The following is a 24,833-nucleotide window of genomic DNA, read 5'->3' on the forward strand; positions in this document are numbered from 1 at the left end:
ATTTGAAGAAAAAATATGTCTTCATCGGCTTCTTAGAAAACTGAGACTTAAGATTTTCTTTAACTCAGATGAAGATATGGGAACTAGGTATTCAGAAGGTGATAGATTAGAGATTCGACCCAAAAGCGACTTTGACCCGTATGTTCAGAACTCGATCCTTAACCTGTTTGAGAAAAATGTCCTTGCGGATCTAAAACGGATCAACTACCAGATGTCTACACCCCACAATGTGAAGAAATGTCAACTGGACCATGTTGAGGCGTTGGCTAAGGACGAAGAACTTACCATAAAACCAGCAGATAAAGGTGGAGCGATAGTCATAATGGACACAATAGATTACATTAAAAAATGCTTAGAACTCCTTAATGATTCCAATACATATATGAAGCTAGATGGAGACCCCATCATTAAGGTACGTGCATTGATCGCGAAATCAGTGGGAGAAGCTGTAGAAAATGATTGGATCAGTATTAAAACAAGTGAGTTCCTTATTAATCAACATCCTATCACACCAGTGTTCTACGGACTACCAAAAATTCACAAAAACCGGAATGATCCTCCCCTCAGACCCATAGTGGCCGGAACAGAGAGTATATTTGATCCTTTGGCGATATACATTGATCGTTTACTACAACCACTGATCCAAGTGATTCCAACTTATCTTAAAGACACCACTGACTTCATTAACTGTATACAAGAAGTTAGAGCATTGAGTGATGACTGCATACTCTTTAGCATGGATGTCTGTAGCCTATATACTTCTATACCGCATGATGAAGGGATTTTGTCTGTAGAGTGGCTACTTTTGAATTCACAAGCAACTAGAGGAGATCCACAGCTTATCATGAATTTACTGAATCTAATTCTCAAGAACAACTATTTTAGATTTCAAGGAACTTACTATTTACAAATTAAGGGGATATCAATGGGGTCAGCAATGGCCCCAGTATACGCTAATACATTAATGTATACATTTGAACACACTCACGTCCTGGAAAACATTGATTGGTCAGACAAGATACTGCTATGGAAACGTTTCATCGATGACATTTTTGGTATTTGGTGTGGAACACAGGAGGAATTAACATCATTCCTCAATTATCTTAATACAATACATCATAGCATTAAGTTCACCATGGAAATAGGGGCTCCGTCTCTACACTTCCTAGATGTCTGCCTAGAAATTAAAGACAACCGGATATCAACGAATGTCTACCATAAACCAACTGACGTGAATAATTTATTACACTTCTCAAGTTTTCACCCGAAATCGATGTTGGACGTCTACCTTATAGCCAAATCCTAAGGCTTAAAAGAATCATTTCCGACCCAGCAGGACTTGATGTGGAGTGCACTAAACTTTTGGATAAATTTGAGAAGAGGGGTTATCCTCACTCTGTTTTGACACAAGCTAAAGAGAGATCTTCTGCCATAAGCAAAGAACAACTATTGACCCCCAAAGTTAAAAGCAAAGAAACACCGTTACTCTATATCTCTAAATACTCCCGACAGAGTTTTCAAGTGGGAAGATGTATTAAGAAGCACTGGGGTATTCTCCATAGTGATCCTCTCCTACAAGAATTATTCCCAAAAACTCCCATGATGGCATTCAAAAGAGGACAAAATCTGAGGGATAAGCTAGTGAGAGCTGAGAAGCCTCCGAAAGAAAAACAGATGTTGTTAAGCTCAAGGAAAAAAGGAACATATCCGTGCTTAGCCTGTATACACTGTAACAATGTAATTAAGGGAGAATCTGTAACACACCCCTTGACTGGCAAAAAATATAAACTGAAGGATTTTGCCACCTGTATTTCTACAGGAGTGGTATACGCCATTAAATGCCCATGTGGTAAATTATATGTTGGTCAGACCTCTAGAGCAGTGAAAGAGAGGATAACGGAACACAAGTCCAACATTAGATGTAAAAATGTGAAATCTCCTCTAGCCAGACACTTTTTACAATCTTCACACACAGTAGCCCAAGTGAAGTACATGGTTTTGGAGGTTGTCAAGAAATCGTATAGAGGGGGTGATTACCAATCAACCCTATCACGCAGAGAAAAATATTGGATAGATCTCCTGGACACTCTCAGCCCTAGAGGACTCAATGAGGAGTTTTCCTTGAAATGTTTTACTTGAAATACATGTGACTGATTATGTTTTTACTTTTTGTTGAGTTTCTATTTATTATACTAATATTACCTTACTGTATTTGTTCACAAATGCATGCAGTTCGTACTGGCATCATCCATCAATGACTTTGCACTTGATGTTGACATTAATTTTCAGTGGAATACCTGTTAAAAGTAGTTAAGTCCGGGAGTTGTCCACCGGCCCGCTGAATTAATGGTAGGTTAAGTTGAATTTTGCTAGATATTTCATATAAGATTTACTCCACATCGGGTCATTCCCTTATAACACCAACAATTATATTGACAATGAGTGTCAACCTGCACCGTCTGTCATTGTGACCACTTTACAATCTTTTTCTGGTGCCTTTTCACCCCATATTTTGTTTTACATTTTATCATTCTTGATTTGAATCATCCAATTAATATCACTACTAGGGAAGGTCCATTGTACTCACTATTCTATCACTCATGGTTACAACTTCGTCTCGATACATGGATTGGTAATGGGTTTTTCTACTCCATTCCATGATGGCGCTCATGCACCAAACCGATCTTTGAATTACTTGGTTTGTCCTCGTAAAGATTATGTAGTCCGTTTTCTATTTCTCTTACTTTCGAACACGTGTTCATTGCTTGCAGCCCCCTAGACACCAGTTCGTAGTCTGGGTTGGCTTCCCTAGCGACAGCACAGCCCACCTACACTATTGAGAAGGCACGCTTCGCTCGCATCTGTCCACCCGCGGCCGGAGCCTGTATCCTGTGCATTGTTTGAAGACTCGGCTCGCGAGTGATATTTTAAGACGCAGCCTTTGAGCTGCGTGCCCTGTGCACTTTGGATTACCTACTTTTGGCACCACTCGTACCTAAGCATTAGGTAAGCACAAGACCCTCCGCGCAGCACCTTATTATGATCTGCTATTTCCCTTAATACCACACTCATTAGCACAGTTCACTATAATGAACGTGATAATTTATCTCATTTTAGGCTGTGCTCACTATAGCACTGGATATTCCCATGTGTATGGAGGACTTTGGTACCACAGGGCACCACCTTCAGCCCACAACATATTCAAGAGCATTGTAACGATATTGTACCTTACAACACGTGTAAGGAGAGGTATGCCTTCTACCTGAGTTTAACTTTCCGAGTTCGATTACACCTTTTTTTCCTTCGTTTCAACTTTACAGTGCTTTATCAATATATTTTAGAGCCTTTACTTATTGATTACACTCTGTAAATGACGTTCTGTTCCCATTAGTTCATATGTCATTAATACAGCATAAGTTTGCTTTTTATACATTTAGATTACCGTCTTGACAGGGAAGTTGTTTATTCAGTTTGAAGCTCGAAGTCTGTTCCCCACACATCACGTCCGTGAAACAGTTACTTTGCCTTTTCAAGTACACTTCCTGAAGTAGGTTAGTATCTACCTCTTCTTTTTATTTTTTGCAACTACACTGGGGTACCCCCTGTGAAGTACTCACATATACAATTAAGGTGTCAGATTACCTCAGCTTTGCTAGAATCTAGTTAAATTGACTGCAAAGATTGTTTATTGGTCACACTGTCAACTCCCTCTTTGGGAGAGGTGCTTCCTGGTAAATATGTAATCGACCCAGTACATACAATGTATATTGTGGTTCTTTATAAACCAAAGGATTTCATGTATTTTAATATAATGAATGGATCGTGCCGTTACCCTAGTACATGCTTTGTGAACGTTTTAATCTATGAGTATTTACTAGTCAAAATACCTGACATACGTTTTGTTCATTTTATTTCTCTTACAGTTTGCAATTCACTTGGCTCTAGAAGAAGGGACAGGATCCCGAAACGCGTCAGCCATTTTTTAGTTGTAATTGTATATATACTTGATTTACATTGTTCTAAACAAATTAGTATATTGTATATCATTTGACATTTATTTTTGGTCTCAGCATCAGAAGATTTATTGATGTATATCATTTTTTCAAGAAAACGGTTTTTCACCATTAAATTCTTCAATTTGAAACGCCTTGTAGCTTTGGAATTATATGACCAATTATTTACATTACTGTATACGTATGTTTGACTTTAGATCTATTATTAACCGTTAATACACGGGATACTAATAGTGTGCAGGGGACGGGAGGGCTCCTACCTATGGATCCTCTTTTTCTTCTCAGTACGGATAGGTACTTGTGATCCTGTGCCAGGATTACGTTTCCTCCCCCGCACCTTAAAAGGTTACTTAAAACTATTTATAGTCTCTTTTCATAATATTCTTTATACAGGTGTGTGCATCTACAACCCCTTTCACAGTTTACTGTAACCAGCGCCCTGAGGCCCCTGGTTAGCACGCTTATATAAATGCCTAAAATAAATAAATAAATAAATAAATGTGTCTAGAGCCTGGAAGTTCTACATAGAATAAACAAATGCCTTTAGGTGTCGAAACCATTTGTTTGTTACTTATCACGGTTTAACTCAAGGTAATAAAGCTGCAAAGGCTGCTGTCGCTAGATGGATAGGGTCTTGCATTTTCAAAGCATATGGCACTAGATGTGGAGGTACTGCATGGTCTTCAGACTCACTCCACCAGTGTCAGAGCAGCATTGGTGGCATTTCAAAGTTATGTTGCTATTCAAGATATCTGCCATTGATCTTTTGTAAGGATTATGCACTGGACACCTCTTCTAGGAATGATGCATCTTTCAGCCAAGAAGTGCTTCATAAATCACTGCAATTACTAACCTGCATCCATCACTCAGGAATTCTCCATACTAGCAGTTTCCCACTACAGATGCACTCCCAAACTAGGTATAACAAACCATTGATGACTGCAATATCGCAGAAACTCACTGTACTATATTCTCTAAGCTAAGGTCTCGTGAAACCTAGGCCACACTCCCACCATGCAGGACTCTAGAATCTAGGCTTAGCCTTCTTCTTTGTCCATTATATGATGAAGCCTTCCGTATTTGAAACCTAGGCCTCTCTCCCACTAAACAGGATTCTGAAATATAGGTGTACCCTCCATCTTTGTTTACTATATGATGAAACCTACTGCATTGTGATGCCTAGCCCTCTCTCCCACTACACTGGATTCTTAAATCTAGGCATACCTCCATCATTCTTTACCATATGCCAAAACCTACTACATTTTGAAACCTAGACCTCTCTCCCACTATACAGGATTCTCAAACCTAGGTGTAGCCTATGTCATTGTTTAATATAGGCTGATACCTGCTAAACTGTGAAACCTAAGCCGATTGGTATATGATATTTGTCTCAATTCTCGACCTGGACAAATATCGCCCCAGCCGAACAATCTCGCAGCTAACAGTACGTATAACTCACACCACTAATGTGGACACAGGCCGCAGGCACGGCCAGGCATCCATGCAGATAGAATACGGCTATGGCTAAGCACATCTGGTCTAGCATCACACATAGCCGTCCAAACTGAAACACCTGACGTACTGCAACACCTCTGCCACTAGCAAACAGCGACTACCAACCAAAGGGAACCTGGTATAGCTGGCCTCCCAGAGACTCACTCAACAATAGCAATTCTATTTAAAACCCTCAACAGCACCCACCCACGTGTCTGACCTCTCTTGGGGCTGCTTAGTCGAGCCTTGCCAGCCACCGAAGCCTTAGAACGGCAATATGCACACATGCATCTCCTAAACTAAACTCCTTAGAACTTCCTACCATATTGACTACGGTCACTGAGGGCGTTCCAACCAGGAAAAAGCGCATTGAGGCCACACAAGTGGGGAAAGAGCACTATATAAATAACCAAATACAATACAATACAAAAACATTATTTGTTTTGAAGCCTGTTATATATAAGCTGTCACCTCAGCCATTCAGTGTTTCTGTGACTTTTAAGTCTTTCACCATCCAGTTGGGAAAGAGGGAGACAACAGAGAAATGAAACTTTACATTCATTGTGATCCAGGTTCTCTTAGCCCTTATGCTCCCTTTGCTAAAGCACCCGCCTGACACCCAATCAGTACTTAATGTGCCCTACACTCAATCACTACATAATGTGCCCTACACCCAAGTACATACTGTGCTGCAACCTCCTTAGTAGGATGGGCAAAATGTTTTCTCCTTCTAATTATGTTGTTCAATAGGATTGGGACCTGGTTCGGATCTCTTTAATGCAGATGCCCTTAAAACCTATGGATTCCTGCTTAATTGACTTGTTAAGCTAGAAAACTGCTTTCTCTGTAGCCATTACATTAGACAGGAGATTTTGTGAATTGCAAGCTCTTATCAGCTGAAGAACCTTACCTGGCTTTACATAGAGATAAAGTGGTATTCAGTATTTTTTTTTTCTGAAATTACTGTGCGACTTCCATCTCAACCAGGAGATACATCTTCCAGTCTTCCACCTCCTTAAGTTTGGGAAACTACTCAAAACTCTTCTTTTCTCTACCTCTTTTTCCCTCTCTCCCTCCCCTGCTAATTCCTCCACTGCTGCTCATACTAGCAACCTGGTCCTTTATGAGTCTTATAGGGTACCAGGTCCTCTGCCTAGTCGACACCAGCACCTACCCCCCCCCTCAGCACTGCCCTCTGGGCCCCCACATTACTGCCAGGTAGCTGGGCATCCCCTCCCTTGGCACATATCTGCCCTAGCACTTAGCCAGTGGCCTCCTCCCCTGGCACCCTATGACACTTCCCCTCCGGGGCTCCCATTTGCACTTTCAAGTACCCTGATCCCTCCCCTCTACTCACCCGTTCCCTCTCTACCGCACCTCTCATCACTACACTTGCACATTCCGAATGTCACAGGGCCTAGTAGGACCACTATTGTTCATTTATTGTTACTGCTTATTTACTCTCCTTGCTCCCTCCCCATGTTTTGTCTTGTTGCACCTGGAAACACTAATTGTTGTATAGGCGCCTTATAAATACTCAATAAATAAATAAATAGAACCTCCTTAGGGAATTTGTGGAAAAAACATATGGAACTAAAATTGTTGGTTGTTGGAAAGAACTGGTGTGCGGGTGTGCAGGGTCTTAAATTGACAGTGCTAATTAGACAGGTTATGCAATTCACCGTGGTTGCAGGCTGTCCCAACCAACCAGTTGAGAAGGAGGCCAAGGAACAGAGTATGAATCAACACAAAGGTCATTTTTCATATTGTCTGCATTCTACTTTCCTAATGACAAATCATTGCATTTACAGGCTTACGCCCAGGAAGGTGATTTGGAGACTGAGTTTTTGGAAGTCGCCTGCCTATGTAAAACTGTGATCTGCTGTCGTGTGACTCCATTACAGAAAGCTCAGGTGGTGGAGCTTGTCAAGAAATACAAGAAGGCCATCACTTTAGCTATTGGAGATGGGGCCAATGATATCAGTATGATCAAAAGTAAGCGTTATTTTGCATTGCATCATTTGCATATATACAGGTCAGGAAAGTTTCTGAAGAAGTGACTAAGGTCTTTGTTTTTCATGATATTGGGCCTCATTACGCGGTAGGAGGTAGCCATGATGCTATTAGCACCATGGCTACCCCCTTACCGCAATCCGGGTCCGGGTTCCTGCAATAGGGATTTACCGGTCATTCCAACCTTGGAGGACCAGGTAAGTCCCCATTCTGGGAACCATTCCCCATTCCTATTTGAACCCTCATAGGGCTCAATGGGAATGGGATTGGAGCTAATAACGGTACCGCAATTTGCGGTACCGTTATTAGCTCTGTAGTTCCTTAAAGGGTCCCATCCATAACACCAGGTAAAACCAGGCGTTAAGGAAAGGACCCGCTAAGGGACCTTGGAATAGGGTGGTAAGGGATTACCGGCACCGGTGACCTTACCGGTGCCAGTAATCTCTTACCACCTACCTCGTAATGAGGCCCATTGTCAATTTAGTGATCCATTTAGGCAATCTGTGTTATATTTATGTACTGAAATGCCTGTAGCTATTTTTCCATATTTAGTTTTTTGCATCTATTATTTGTGTTTCCCCATATTTATTGAACCACATTAGTATTTTTCCACGTATATGTTAGTATTTTCAGTAACACTTTAAAGCTTAAACAACGCTTTCTCTGCCAGTGACAATAAATTCAGGTGACTCTCTGAAATTAGTAATACGTATGGTCAGTCTCTAGATGCACATTAACCACCGTTGTCAGTTTCGGCTTCCCCGTACCATGTATGGCCAAACTCCACTTGCACAACACAGAGATGTGGCCCCCACGAAAGGCCCTACAAGAGAAATTGCCAGAGTTGGTTTGACCAGCACTGTTTTAGAAAAAAAACGATGTACCAAGTCCCAGAATGTTAGCCAACAGTCTAACCTGAACCGCCTGTCTCTCCCACCTGCCAGCATTAGCTGGCAGTTTGGCTCTGAAGCTTTCTTTGAATGAAGGCAAAAGCATCCTTAAATGCATGAGCTACCAACCAGAAACTGGCTCATATTGATTTTTTGATTTTTGATTTTATTTTGTGAATTTATAACGCGCACTGAACAGAATAAACTGTATAATTGAGCAGATGACAATAATCAGATAAAGGATGAAGCAACATTAGGCTCTCATCAAAGGGAGGGTTGTCTATCTGAACAGGAAGGTCTTTAGTGCTCTGTGAAACTGAAGAAGAAAGCTCATAGTCCTCAATTCAAGTGGCACAGAATTCCACAGCCTTGGACCGAAGACAGCAAATCTTCTATTGCCCCGTGATTTAAAAACTGAATGAGGGATAGCCAAGAAATGACTGTCACTAGAGCGTAGCTGCCTTACAGGGTGATATGGCTGAATTAGCTCCCTCAGATACAAAGGGGCAGTACCATTTACACACTTAACGACAATACAGGCTGTCTTAAACCTAATATGATCTTCTATAGAGAGCCAGTGTAGCTTGTGACGAAATGGAGATACATGAGCGGGTTTGTTCAACTTAAATATCAATTTGACTGCTGCGTTCTGTGCTTTCTGAAGTGGCTGAAGTTGTTTAACAGGAATACCCAACAATTGACTTTTACAGTAGTCTAGGTCACAAGCATCAGGCTGGGCTAATTAAAAGAGCTAAAAGTGTTTAAGAGCGTGTCAAGGTGATAACCTTAAGCTTTTACTACACAAGAAGTTGCAACATTATTTGCAGAGTGTTTGGTACCTTTGACCTGGAAGCTACCCCTGCTAGAGGCTGAGTAACTTTTCCATTGCCATTGTTGGAGGTGGTGCCTGGAGGTGGTGCCTGAACATAAGCTACACTCTAGATGCGGAGCGTCCGCGCAGTGTTAGCAGAGTGTTGGCAGAGAGGGCGCAGAAGACGCCATGGACTCAAAATCAAGTTCATCAAATTAGTCAAAGAAGCAGGCCCCTCATACACAGAGCTGCACAAAAATGTCTGGCGCCTGTAATCAGAGTGCCGCCCGGGAGGAGGATGAGGAGCACTGCCCTATGCTCTCCGCATTTGCCACGCTTACTAACATCCATGCCTGTGAGCTACCGTGTAATGGGCTGTTGTGTTCTTGTCTTGTGTCACACAGCGAGGGCGCTGTGTCTGCGAGCCAAGATGGCCACCAAGAGGTGAGTTTCCCCCAGCTTGCGAGTCGCCCCAACAAGGACAATGCAGCTACTGAGAGACAAGGTGCGTGCCAACTGGGGTTCAGCCCCCTCTGTTCCATTGCGCGTGATGCCACCCCCCCCAGTACTGGCTGTGTGGGCGCTCCCTCGGGAAACCCGAGCGGCCCCTCTGAACGCTGACTCCAGCTGTCTGCAGTAAAGCGCGAGCGGCGGTGTGGCTAGAGTGGCGGTGTGTGTTCAACAGAGCACTGTCAGCCTGAGCCAAGAGCGGTCGGGGCCCTCTGAGGCTGGAGGAGAAGTGGGAGGGCCAAGTATGGGACCCCAAGCTAGCGTTTTAGAATTAGTGAGCGAAAGTGAGGATGCCTTCAGTGTGCCGAGAAAATAGGCATTCTTCACTTTCCCACAAACTCTTAAAAAAAAACAGGAATAAAGAATCCTGTGGAAACTCAGATTCTCCGTTATTCATGGATGCTGTGGGAGAATTGCCGAGTGGCCCTGACCACTTTCAGTTAAATAACATTGCTAGTAATGTTCAAGGACCTGCCCCTCAGTAGTTGTGAAAAAGGGAGGCCTCAGAGTAAATAAAATCCAGCTCCAAAACCCAGCTCAAAAGAGTAAAGTAAGAGCAAATTCTCTTTCAGATATAAAGACGATCAGATGGCACTTTAACAAGAAAGACCTATGTCCCCCACTGAAACCAGCCACAGATCCCAACAGGGAAGTCAGCCTAATGACATCCAATGCTGAACGGGTCGCGCTTGAAGTGACTGATCAGGAACTACTTCAATCATCTGGAAACGTGCAAACTAATCAAATGTGCACTGAAACAGATGCTGCCTAAGAATAGGGAGCTGTTGATTTCCCCTAAACAAAATAACACTATGCAGCTCACTCACTCAAGACAAAGAGCCTACTAAGGCCGGAATAGCCATCATTAAATCTTCAGCCTTGAACACACAAGACATGAGCCAAGGTCAAATTTCTAACAGCTCAACTACAGAAGTAGAGGCCTTGGCGGAGTTCAGCAGCCCAATGAAAACCTCCACTTCTCACCCAATTAGACCTAAAAGATGTATTGGAGAAGTGGACATAAACCTATCCACCTCACAGATGGCTCCAGAAAAAAAATCTAAAACCTTAAATGCCACGTTAACTCAAGAGAAACAGTTCCATCATGATCATTCACCTACACCCGCACTAAAAAACGGCCCTGAGGAACGGTCAGTAAACTCAAAAAGAAAGAACACATGCACAGACACAATTGCAATTGAAAGTTGGGCCGAAGAAAATTAGTTCTCCCCAAATAAAGTTTCCAAAAAAAAGGGCCAGGGAGAAAACGCCCAATGACAATATTGTTCCAGCAATTCTACAAGCAAACTCTGGGGCCTCTGCCAACATGCAGGCTGCAGTTGGATCCATGATGACAATAACCATGGCACAGTTTCTCAAATTATATGAAGCCCTCTAGGAAAACTACAAAGACCAGTGTACTTTACTGGCCTTAATACAATCTAAACTAATATACGATGAATCTTACATCAATGCCATCAAAGAAAAGAGGGTCTGAGAGAAAGAAACGTAAAATGTCATCTTCAAAACACTCATCAACCTAATGGAAGATGCTTGAGAGGATAAAAAGGCCTTCCTTCACAGTTTCAATGATACAATAACTCTTCTGAAACTCGACTCAAGTAAGTACCAAGGCCAAACCGCTGAAAAAAGTACCTCAACAGAAAATATCTTGGGTTGCCCAGATAAAGTCAGTGAATTGATGAAAAAAACTGGGTATAATTAACCAAACAAAACAAAGTGGCCCCTGTGACCATAATGGAAACCCAAACCACCAGTAGAAAGGAAAGAGAAGAGAACACAGTTATAATTGGACCTGATTCAAGACCGGCCATTCAAGCTGTGATAACAAACTCCACGACAGGTCATGTTGAAAATCCCTCTAAATTAAAACAAAATAAAGAATTATTTCCCCTATTTGCCCCAGAGAACACCAACGAACTAAAAGAAAAGGAGATGGGAGGCAGGCCTAAACAGATTCAAGAGAGATTTACCAAAAAGCAAAAAAACTTGGTTGGGAACCAAAACAAGAAAACAAAAAAACTATAACTGCCAAAACACACCTGAAGCAAAGGAACTCGCTATTTCATTCACAATTTGAAACCCTTTGAAGATGCGTCCCATAAGGTTGAGCAAATAACTCAAGCAATTAATGTTCAAAAAGAAGAAGGACGTAAAAACCTGAAAGAACAGGAATTTGTCACACAAATAGCTACTATAAACGCTGAAGAAGCTGACACCAATACTAGCGAGGACCAAGATGCCCTATTGCTTCTTTCCGTCCACGATTGTGACAGCTCACTAGAATCCAATAGTCAGGAGGGATTAGAGGAGACCCAGAAATCGGAAGATGATCCTGAGGAACTCAATCAAAGAGAGATAACGTCCTCTTTGTTCTGTACCCTTCAAGAAAAAAGAAAAAAGAGATCTGTTGGAATTCAAAAATTCAAACGAAATTAGACAACAACAACTACTTAAAGCAATTTTGGATCACTCAAATCAAGATCGTCAAAAAAAGGGAGACCCCCTATCAAGAAAGGAAACAAGGGGGGCGTGGCCTGCTGCGGTGCGATGCGGACGTGAGTCCCTGAAGCTCCCGGGACCGCTGCACAAATTCTGCTCAAACAGCCTGCTATCCGTGGTTTTATTGTTGCAAAAGAACCCTGCTGAAAGCCACACACCTAGTGATCAGACAAACTGAAAACGAAGCCCGGAGCTTTCCACGTAACTGAGTTAAATCACAGAGAAAGTTTAGTAGCGGTGTCGGCGAGCGAAAAGCAAGATGCCCACGGTCCACGTCCGGTGCCCTGCGACACTGTATGAGGGGGAGACGTGCCACATGAGGCGCCTGTGACGCGGCCTCCACTGTACCGGACGAAAGCTACAAGGAAGAACCTCCACGGTTGATCGTGCTGCCGTTGCCTGTCCCCGCCCGTGTGATACCCTGTACACATCTGCGCCACTAACGGGTGTTCGGTGACGGCGAACTAGGCCTTGGAGGTGGGTGCACGCGACCTGATCGAAGGCACATTGGAAAGGAGCTGCACCGCCAACATCATAGTGCCCGCGCGGCCTGAGGTACAGCGCTGGACAGATGCAGACCTGCGACTGCCTCTGGCCACGAGATCCGGGAGGCGCAGCGGGGCAAGCCCCGTCTGGAGAACACGCGGAAAAGATTGGTGGGTGCGGCCTACACTTGCTGTGGAGCAACATCCGTCGGGGCAACAACCTGCTGCACACATTGAAAACGACCCTCCGCATTGACTGGTATCAGCCGAGCACATGATGGGCACAGATAAAGCCAGAAAGACAGTTACCCAAAGCAGAATCAATCAATATACTACAACACCAGCGGCCTCCTCCTCGGACCAAGAGCAGCTGCACAACATGACGGAGGCTGAAAGCTCCATATCCCTTAAGGATATCATGGTTGCAATAGCCGAGTCACAGGCATCCATGGAGCAAAAAATGGATGGAATTAGCATGGATGTCTCCCTTCTCCGGCATGGCCTGCAAAAATTGACATCACACACAGGGGAAGCTGAACAGCGCATTTCTGGAGCAGAAGACGGGCTACGAAACATGGAATAGCGTATGACCCAGGCCATGTCACGCATCAAAACATTGGAGGAGCGAGTCGATGAGGGAGAGGGTCGATCTAGGCACAACAATGTCCGCATACTGGGCGTTCCGGAAAAAGCAGAAGGGCTGTGCATGGTACTATTCCTAGAACAATGGCTCTCTGACCTGTTCGAACCCAAATCATTCTCAACATTTTTCTCCATTGAACGGGCCCACCGCATGCCATCTGGACCACCTACACCAGGCTTACCACCGCGTACGGTGATTGCAAAACTGTTGAATTACAGGGAACGTGACGCATTACTGCAAATTGCCCGCACAAAGGGAACAATCACACACAACGGTTCTCGCATCGCCTTCTTTCCGGACTACACTAGGGAGGTCCAGAGGGCATGTCAATCCTTTGACCAACTCAAGAAACACCAAGAACGTGAAATATGGCCTCCTCTTTCCAGCGCAGCTTAAAATATACCATCAAGGTACAGATCCAAAGGACGCATGGAGATGGGCAGAACAACACATTGAAGGCGACTGGGGGGTAGCGAGAAACAACCGGAGGCCCAGACCGCCGCCCGAGCGGGGATTGCCCGCCCTGCCACCAATAGAACAAGATCCGGACCCACCGCCGCCGCCGGTTGAATATCGCCGAAGGCACAAAACAGAAAAAGGTACCACCCTAATCTGACGGGCACAAATTTATAACATTCTGTTGGCTCAACAAAAGTCACATCACGCAATTCTGAGCCCCACGTATAGACTTAAGTTTGAGCGGTCCAGGGGATAGGGAAAGTCCCCCCCGGAGTCCCCTCCCTCCAGACACTTAGACGTTCCAGTCTATTGTGAGTTTATGTTTTAGAGTGAGCAGGTTGACAATTTGACAGCTGCTAAATGTTGTTCGGGCGACAGATACTTCAAGTTGGGTGGAGTGTAGGGTGGGGGGTATGTCGGGTATTCTTTTTCAGTTCTGTTATATATGAGTCTATCGAGCAAGGCACTGTTAGGGAGAATTCACTATTTAGGCTGAATTTCCTAACCTAGTGAGTCCCCCAGCAGCTTTGCTGGATTTCTGGAGTTTGTTTTTTTTTCTCCTGCCAAGAGTGAGACTATTTTTCCCACTCTTGGACATGATTTATGGTGTTCCTTTGACTGTTAATGTGTTTTATGGGCTATGGGGTCCTTTACTCCATAGGGTCTCATGTGTTTTTACTATGTGTGTTACCCAGCACCCTCCGTGCAGTGACACAGGGGTGTCATAGTGACACCCCACCATAGACTCCATACCCTGGGACTGACTACTGTCTCCCAGGGCATGTAAAGTCACCATTGGCTTTACTAGTCCCAAATTATGAACAGAAACCAGTACAAACCATCATATTGTGGACGTACTGGTCGGGGCAATTCGATTGCCCCGGAGTCTGTTAGTTGAGGGGGCACGTCTCCGTCCCCCCTGATCGAGTTTTGGCTGGTGGCAGTGGATACTACTTTTTATATTCAACCGCGAATATATCCCTATGGGATTTTCCCATTGTTCGAGGCTACCAACTTTAATTATTTAATTCTCATGGCCTCGAAGATACCGGCGGTTTATTTATTTAATAATAATTCGCTGGTTGGTATTTGTTGCCAGGACTCAATTCTAAAATGGCGTTTGTGTTCTCTTCTGTGACTCTAACCCAACTCGAGCACTTTGTTCCACATTTGGCGGGCTTCTCCACAGAAGCCTCCAAAAGTGGTGCCACTCTGTCTGGGTACCACAGGGGGTGTGGGAGGGGGTTTAGGCACCCTGGACTGAGTTACCTTGGTAACTCAAGTCGCAGTCTTGTGTGATTGGCCCAAGTGGTGAGCCGGCCGGCTCACCACTTAGCATGTTTGATTGACAGCTAGGCTGAGTGAATGGGGGTGTGCTGCATAAAATCAGGGCTTTGGGGACTGGAACTTGAGAAGTCGCCACAGGACCTGAGAATCCGACGAGGGAGAAGCTGAGCCGACCTGCTACGACGACACCACCGGTGGAGCCCTGCGGAACCGACTCACCACTTCCCGACGACAGAGAAGATCTCCCTGCTGGAGAGTCTTCTTCCCCTGACTGGTGGGCACAACCAGTTTACCTTCTTTTCCTTGCATCCCAGGACGTCTTGTGGTCGAATTGCCCGTGCCAAGCACCCCGGCAACCGGATAGCCACTTACCACTGGACCGCAAACTAAAGGACTGCTACTTTTAACTGAGAACTCTGCGGCTGGTTTCTTCCCTGGCAGTGCAACAGACTCCTGTCTTCCTCCCCAAGGAGATCCTCTCTTCCCCCAGAAGAAGCACCGACTTGCATCCGCTGCCAGGAACAACTGCCCCCGCTGGAGTATTCTCACCACTTTAAGGTACCGTGTCCGCCAGGCCTCCCTTTCTAAAGATTGCTACAAGGTAATAATAACCCCTTAACCTTCTGGACTGTGCTGGCCGCCTTGACCATCTAACTGGTCCCTTTCTTTTGGTACAACTCTTTCTGAACCTTTTCGAGACTTTGTGCACTTTTCAACCGAGTGACCTTGGACACATTTCGTTCTGATCCTCTTAAAGTGGATCCGGCCTTCTGAACTCTAACTTCACGATTTGACTCTGCCTTCCTCTCTTGCTGTGATCTTGTGAAAGTGTTGGGATCTGTTTCAATTTATAGTCTGCTTTTCTCTCCCCTTTAAAACGAATTAGTAGAATGCCATCTGCGTTAAGCGCTCACTGCTGTCTGAAAATAAGTGGGGCTTTACTTAAGCCTTGTCTAATATTCTTTTAAGGGAGTGTATATCTTTTAGTGACCGTGTTTTTGAACTGCTTAATATTAGTGCCTGTGTGTTTTATTAGATGTGGTTTTAAATAAATAATTATATCTCTTTTACACCAAGCTCTGGTCAGTGTTTGCTTGTTTTACTGTGTTCTTTTGACCTATTGTGAATACTCTGTATACTGCCTAACTCTTCTTGAGGGAAGTCTGACTGCTCAGCCACAGCTGCCAAGTGAATCTGTGTGGTACAGACTGCTACCAAGTGGGTTTACTGCCAAACACCTGTAGTCTTAAATCTTTTGCAGTGGTCCCAGAGGGAACTGCACAGGTTTCTGCCTAACAGGCACAACTCCTCAAAGGGGGGAAAACACATGAAGACAACATATATATGGCCCCACTGGGGATAATGTATCCCGTAAGCGAACCCCCTGCTCCCTCATGTTTGCACAGTCGACAGCAGTAGCCAGATGGCACGAGTCACTCATGGTGCATGTTATGATGTGGGACATTCCCACCCCAAGTTGTCATGGCCTCACATAGCAACACCACTAGAACGCTCTGGTTCATGACATGGAATGTCAATGGGCTAGGTACCGGTATAAAGAGACGTTTGGTCACACAATTCCTAAACAGACACAAGTCAGATACAGTATTCCTAACCAAAACGCACTTATCGGGCACAGAATGCAATCTGTTTAAGCGCACAAATTATCGAACTGCAATACACGCCAGCTTCACTGGGGGCTCAAGGGGCGTGCTCATATTAATACACAAAACACAAGAATACGAGAAGAAGTACCGAGTCCCTGACGCGGCCCCATTGTGCCTTAGGGCACAACCGACCCCTGAATCGGTCGTCTCAGCGGCGGCCAAGAAGAAAGCGGGGGGGGGGGCGATTAAGGCGGCCAACGCCCTCGCGATCGTGTCCCACTACGACAGGGAGTTATGGTGCAAGATCGCCCCCCTGTTGGACTTCCTACCGGATGACAAGAGGGCCGAGGCCCTGGAGATCTTGCAAGAAGGCAAAGTGGCGTCGGACCACGCCATTACGGTGGCAACGGACATTGCCGACACCGGTTTCCGCCAGCTAGCCATCGGCGTTTGCCTTTGACGACGAGGTTGGCTCAAGGCGATGGATTTCCGCCAGGATGTACAAGCCATGGTGTTGGACATGGCGTTCGACGGGAACAACCTGTTTGGGAAAACGGTGGATGAGTCCCTCCAAGACATCAAGGCGGACATGGAGACAGCTAGGGCCCTAGGCGTTCTCCGGCAACGAAGGCCGTCCTTTCGGAGCACCGGAGGCTAGTAGGGTGCCTCCAAGGGATTCGGCGGTGGTTCCTCTACGTACTGCCAAGCGGCCCGCTCCTCATCACAGGAAGCCTATAGAGGACGAGGCAAGTCGGGTGGGCCCCGCCGTCGTCGCCAGGGAGGCCAAGGCGGCAAGGTGTCCTCCAAGCAAGATTGAACCGACAGTGGTGTCAGGCCCCCAGCGAAGCACCGCGGTGGGAGGCCGGCTGGTGAAGTTCGTCAGCGTGTGGGACTCCATCTCCACCGACCGTTGGGTGCTGGACGCCCTGGCCCAGGGGCACGCCCTCGAATTTCTAAGAAAGTCCCTCCGCATTCCACCCGTGGTCAGGAAGGAAAGTCACGTGCCTCAACTGCTATTGGAGGTAAGAGTGTTGCTCAAAAAAGGTGCCATCGAGCTCGTCCCGAAGAGGCTCCGGGGCTCCGGAGTATACTCAAGGTACTTCCTAGTGAAAAAGAAGACAGGAGGATGGCACCCCATCCTGGACCTGCGACGACTGAACAAGTACATCAAGGCACAGAAGTTCCGGATGGTAACCCTCCAGCACGTGCTGGGACAGCTGGAGGAGGGCGATTTCCTGTCATCGTTGGATTTGGAGGATGCGTACTGCCACATCCCCATTCTGAAATGGCACCGAAAGTTCCTCAGGTTCGTGGTCCAAGGACGGCACTACCAGTTCAAGGCCCTCCCGTTCGGATTGAAGTTGGCACCCAGGGTGTTCACCAAGTGCCTCGCACCGGTGGCGGCGAGGCTGCGCCTGCAGGGGATTCACGTCTACCCTACCTGGACGACTGGCTCATCGGAGCAAGGACAAGGTAGCTCGCCGTGGATCATACACCAAGGACCGTCCAGCTGCTCACGGACCTGGGATTCTCCATCAACTTTCCCAAATCCCACCTGGTCCCGTCGCAAGTCGCACTGTTTCTGGGAGCCAAGCTCGACACAGTGGCGCATCTGGCCTCGCCGTCGGAGGACAGGACAAAGGCCATCCTGGGCAAGGTGCAGCGTCTGCTGGCCACGAACGTGGCCAGGGTGAGGTCCATCAAGTACCTCCTCAGGATGATGTCCTCCTGCATATATCTTGTGCGCCTGTGCAGGCTTCGGATGCGCCCTCTGCAAGAGTTTGTCGACTCCTGCTGGATCCAAGCGACGGGCAGCTTCGAGGACAGGATCCCGCTCGACGAGACCTTCCGACGAGCGATCCGGTGGTGGGGCACCCGCGCTCATCTGACGGCGGGCACAGACTTTCAGACCCCATCCCGGTGGTGACGGATGCCTCCCTGGAAGGGTGGGGGGCGCACACCAGAGAACTTCACACCAGAGGCCTTTGGCTCCCGGAGGAGAAGACGCTCCACATCAACATCCTGGAGCTCCGTGCAGTGTTCTGGGCCCTCAGGTCTTTTCTCCCGTCCCTCAACAGCAAGGTGGTGAAAATCTTCACCGTCAACACCACCACGATGTTCTACATCCGGAAACAGGGAGGAACCATATCCCCAGCCCTCTCCAAGGAAGCCCAGGATCTGTGGCATTGGGCCGTCGCCCAAGGGATGTTTCTGGTGCCTTTTCATCTGGCAGGGATAAAGAACACCATCGCCGACTCACTCAGCAGGGAGCTGCGCTCGTGCCACGAGTGGGAACTACATCAGGATCAAGTGGATCGACTCTTCCGACGATGGGGAAAACCGCAGATTGACCTGTTCGCGACGGCGACAAACTCCAAGTGCCATAGGTTCTCCAGCAGGTTTCCCCAGCCGAGGAGCATGGGCGATGCTTTCTCGTTCCCCTGGGACGGCCTGTTCCTATATGCGTCCGACTCATCAACCAGCTCAAGAGGTCCCGGTGCAGGATGATCCTAGTCGCACCGGCGTGGCCGAGGCTGATCTGGTTCCCGGACCTTCGTCACTTGTCAGCGTCCCCACCAGTCAGCGTCCCCACCAGTCAAGCTGCCGACAGACGCGGATCTTCTCTCCAGGGAAGGAGGCACCATACTTCATCATGACCCGGAGTCGCTGAACTTGCAGGCCTGGCTCCTGCAGCACTAGAGTTTGGAGGGTACGATATCCCGGCTGACTGCAGAGAGGTCCTGGCAAAAGCCAGGGCGTCCTCAACTCTCAAGTGCTACGGACATAAGTGGAAGAGGTTCTCTGTCTGTTGCCGTGCACAGAAGATTAACCCTTTAGGGATTACGGCCCCTCAAGTGCTGCCGTACCTACTGTCGCTGGCCAAGGCTGGACTGGCTCAAGCCTCCATCAAGATACATCTGGCTGCGATCTCCCGATACACCAGAACCACAGGACGGGCGTCCTTGTGGTCCCATCGCCTGGTGAAGGAATTTCTGAAGGGTCTGTTCCGATCGTTCCCGCCAGTGAAGGCCCCTGCCCCGGCATGGGAACTCAACGTGGTGCTGACCAGGCTCATGGGGGCGCCATTCGAGCCCTCGCATTCGGCACTGTTGAAATTCCTGTCGTGGAAGACTGCGTTTCTTGCGGCCATCACCTCTGCACGGCGAGTGGGAGAGATCCAGGCCCTATCCTGCAAGCCTCCATACTTGACTTTTCAAGTCACGAGGGTGGTGCTCAGGACGCACCCCTCTTTTATGCCCAAGGTGCCTTCGGACTTCCACCTCAACAAGCCCTTGGTGTTACATGGTTTCTTCCCGTCGCCTTCGTCATCGGCCGAGAGGACTTTGCACTCTCTGGATGTGGCTAGAGCGCTGAAGTTCTATGTGGACCGCACAAAGAGTTTTCGGAAGACATCACAGCTTTTTGTGAACTTTGGACCTGTGAACCAAGGGAAGGCTCTCTCAAAGGCTTCCATTTCCAGATGGCTCTCTGGCTGCATCACGCACTGTCATCAGTTGGCAAACCGACCGTTGCCTGGCCGTCCGAGAGCCCATTCGACCAGAGCTATCGCTGCTACCACGGTGTTCTTCTCTGGTGTGCTCCTGCTGGACATCTGCAGGGCTGCTACATGGAGGTTGACGCACACCTTCACGAGATTCTACTGCGTCGACCGGAATTCCAGGGAGGAGTCCAGGGTCGGCCAAGCGGTGCTGCGCAACTTGTTCGCCTAAGGTGAGCCTGGTGAGGAGGTAAGAACTGCTTAATGTTGAGTTTTGATGTAATGCTTAATTTTGAGCCTTTTTTCCACCTCCCGTTGGTTGTGCATGTGTGTACTGCTATGTATTCTTAAATTCATGAGCATGTGAATCCATGCCAGACCCCATGCTGGAGAAGGAACAAGTTACCTGTAACTGTTGTTCTCCAGCGTGGGTCTGGCATGGATTCACATGCAAACCCTCCCTCCTACCCCTCTACGGCTCTTCAATTGGTCATACTGCCACCTTGCGTGCTACCAAATCTGAAGATGGCTGCCGGAGGCGGGGCTTCGGGAGAGGGCAGTCATTGGCTGGGAGCAGTATGACCCAGAGACCAGTGATTGGTTACTACTGAGAAAGACAGATCAGAAACGAAACTGATACTGATTTTTTCTTTACCGAGGATTCCCGGCCTGACGACAGGGAATATTCATTAGCATGTGAATCCATGCCAGACCCACTCTGGAGAACACCAGTTACAGGTAAGTAACTTGTTTCATAAATGGGTTGGGGGAACAAACTAACACCCATACAACCACTGTGGAATAACAGGAACCTCCCAGAAGTAAGCAAACTCCCCAGATGGCCCAATTGGACACTACATTGGATAGCAGAAAATTGGAGATGTGATACGAGAGGGAGAAGTGATTCCATTCGCCACCTTGGTGTCCCGATTCTCTCTCCCCCCCAGAGAACAATACCGCTATACACAGTTAAACCACGCGCTGTTAACCCACATTCACGCCATGTGCGATATGCTTGATTACACTCCGAAGGAACACAATGTAGTTTCCGTTTTGAACATAAGGTCACCTCTGTCATGTATAACGCCATCACCTCTTTCGCCACAACTGAACTGGCCAGTCTAAAGGCCAAATGGGAACGGGAGGTGGGGATAATCCACTCAGAGGAGTGGATAACCACTCTAATGAACCCCCGGGAGATTGCGATCTCATCTAGATTTAGACTCATACAGCTTAAAATCCTCCACGAGTCTACTACCCAAGAGTGACACTCTTCCGCTGGGGCAGGATATTGGACTCAAACTGTCTGCACTGTAAACATGAAGAAGGTACCTTCTTCCATATTCTATGGGAGTGTGAGCATATTCAATGCTACTGGCAAGCATGTTGCATTGAACTGTCAAAACTTCTAGGTAAAACAGTCCCCAGGGAACCAAAAATTTTACTGCTGAGGATAGAGGACGAAATTGAACTGACAAGATACGAAAAACTATTCATGTCAACTGCCACAGCAGTAACGAAGAGGAACATAGCTCAATTATGGGGCTCGGAGGTGGCACCCACCCTCGAACAATGGGCCACGGATATAGACATTTGTATTGCAATGGAGTACAGAGTTTACACTGCGAGAGGCTGCCCTGAAAAAGTAAAAAGGATCTGGCAGAAATGGGAGGTCTATCGATAACGTGTCCCTCCCCCACCGGATGACCTGAGTCTGTGAATATGTGTCAACTGTGCAGAGACTATTGTGCCGATACACGCCATAGATGTTTGCTTTTGTTTTACAATGACCCCTTCTTTTTCTTTTCCCTTTCTTTGCAGTTAGTTGTAAATGTTGTGTTTGGAGAGCTTCTTATACGCCTCTCCCAGTTGTTTTAATGTTTATTTAACCTTGTATGAAAATTCAATTAAATGTTTGATCAAAAAAAAAGAAAGGAGACAAGAGTTCAAAGCGATCGAATCCAAGCAAACAGTCTCTCACATGACCAAAGAAAAAAAGGGGAGAGGCAGATTGGCCACAAATTCGTAGTTGAGAGAGTACTGAAAGCAAAGGATGGTCTAATTTTAAATAGATCTAACCTTATGAAACTATTTCATAATGTACCACAACTACGTGTTATAGAGCCGAAAGATATAAAATTTGTGGCCTTCCCCAAAGAAGAAGAAACGGATCGAATTTGTATCCACTTGTTCTCAAAAGCAGTCATGAATCTAATCTGGACAGCTCCTGATGCCCTCAGAATACTTGGTTTCAATATCAAACAAAATGAATCTGCAAATGCTGAACAGGGAACAAACCAGACTAAGATCTCTAAATATCCATCGACAAACATTCCATTAAGGGTACGATATCTTGCAGACGACCCGAATGTTAAACCAATAAGGTTTTCACCAACTGTCCTGCGAGGCCCAAACGCACTTTGAATGAGGATAAAAGGAAGTGCTGGAAGCAAGGCCGCGGATCATACAGTCCATAGCAAAGCTGCACTTGTGACAAAAATCGATAGAGAAAAACCATGGGATTGGCTAGTTGGGATATTAGCCCCAAAAAATAAACATTACACCGAATGCTCAGACTCCACAAAAAACTTCTGCATAGCATCATGGAACACACGAGGTTACCGACATCTGTTTGAACAACTAAATGAGGAGCTGCTGACGACAGATATCATATGCATCCAAGAATGCTGGCTCCGAGAGACTCCAACTATGAGTGGGGCCACGTGCCTTTTGAATAAAGGATATAAAGGACAAAAAGTTAGACCTTGTGCAGGCCTGTTGACTATCATAAAGAATGTTTACAAAGGTAACATCATTTGTGTTGTGCCTCCTTCACCACTCATACAAATAATTATAATTCAAGAGGAAAGAGGCGGACTACGACAATTTGAAAAGCAATTCCAAATCATAATTAACCTCTATTGGAATATCAAAGCTAAAGATGGTGATAAATGTATGGACACTGTGATCCAACATATTGACGAGCTAAGAGCCGAATTTGGAAATCCTTCAATAATCATATGCAAATTTGCGATGGTCAAACAGGCCAAAAACAGCAGAAGTTAACGCGCATGCAAAACTGGTTAACAAAGATGAACAGCCGGGACCTCTTGCAGGTGAATGGAAATGTAACTGGTAATCTACAAGGAGCAGTATCATAATCTAAGTGTGACCTTGGACTATTTTTTTGTGGATCGTGAAACTTTTAAAATCATCTCTTCCTTGAAGATATTATCAACAACAAAAAGCGATTACAAAATACCAATCGATCAACACGAAAGTGGCCCGGACTATCAAAAAAGTTGAACCTATAAAGTTGAAGTGAATAACGGTCTAAATAGATTGAGATTGGCGCCAGAAATGATACTGACTCTTAAAAAAAGCAATAGAGAGCTGGCAGTCAGCAACTAACACAGGTGTAGAATACGAAGCCTGTCTTGCCATCTTCAGAGAAAAACAAGGCTATAATACAAAGCCTAAAATCGTCCAACAACATAAATACAACCCTGAAATAGTGAAAAAAATACTGAACTAGCAGTGAAATTTAGAGCACTAAAAAAACAGGACACCCAGTGCGCATTCGAAGAAAGGGCAATATTAAAAAAAAGCTTATCGAAATTGGCCCAAATCTCATAGAGCTCAATTGTTCCAAAGAGACTCTGAACAAATGCTGATAACAGCCAGCAACAAAAACGCCGAATTTATTTGGGCATTAATGAATCAGAACAGTGATTCACAAGGAGTGGAACAGATCAACCCTATTCATGAGGGAAAATGGACCCAACACTTCCAAGAAATGTACAGTGATGGTGTAAATGAAGAAGACCGGACACAAGGAAACTCCAATAAGGCCACTTGGAACATACCATTTGAGAAGTCTGAAATTATGACTCTAATTAACAAAGCTAGCAATTCCCGGGCACCTGGGCACAATGGCTTGTCAAACGCCAAATTAAAACATGCCCCAGAAGTGTGGGCTGACATGTGCTATGCTTTATTTACAAGAATCATCAATGATAAACAAGTACCAGAAACATGTACAAAAGCCATAATCATTCCCATACACAAGAAGGGAGATAGAGCCAGGCCTGAGAATTATCACCCAATATCTTTATTGGACGCTATAGGTAAGATCTTCACTGGCATCCTCCTAAAGAGATTAAAAGAATGGATTGAACAGCCAGGAAACTATGATCCCAAGCAAGCAGGGTTTGTCGATAAAGTCGACTGTGGCCTAAATCTACTCATACTTAATCTATTGAAGGCGAAAACCATCTGCGAAAATCATAAGCTTTACCTTGCTTGTATAGATATGGTTGCCGCCTTTGATAGAGTGGACAGACAAACTTTGTGGGCCAAGATGGAACAGAAAGGATGCCCGAAAGACCCAGTGGCAGCAATTAAAGCCCTGCATATTGACAATTCCAACAAAAAGAGGCCTAAAGCAAGGGAGCCCCTTGGCAGCAATCCTTTATAATTTCTACATTTTGGAAATAAAAAATCGTCTCGAACCAACAAGAGCATGTTTACCTAAAATAGGCACCACAACAATGGGCCACCTATTGTATGCAGATGATTTGATCATCTTGGATAAGACCC

General features: G+C 46.0%; 1 protein-coding gene across 1 annotated transcript in view; it reads left to right on the top strand.

Annotated features, from left to right (window-relative positions):
- The window catches only part of ATP8B4 (ATPase phospholipid transporting 8B4 (putative)), a 5,389,235-nt gene that overhangs the window by 4,343,564 nt on the left and 1,020,838 nt on the right, over positions 1–24,833 (top strand). Inside the window, exon 21 of the mRNA XM_069624764.1 lies at positions 7,319–7,502. Coding sequence (XP_069480865.1) covers positions 7,319–7,502 — 184 coding nt within the window. The remainder of the gene's footprint in view (positions 1–7,318; positions 7,503–24,833) is intronic.

This window comes from Ambystoma mexicanum, chromosome 11 (assembly GCF_040938575.1).
Source record: "Ambystoma mexicanum isolate Mex_15411 chromosome 11, UKY_AmexF1_1, whole genome shotgun sequence".
Lineage (NCBI taxonomy): Eukaryota > Metazoa > Chordata > Amphibia > Caudata > Ambystomatidae > Ambystoma > Ambystoma mexicanum.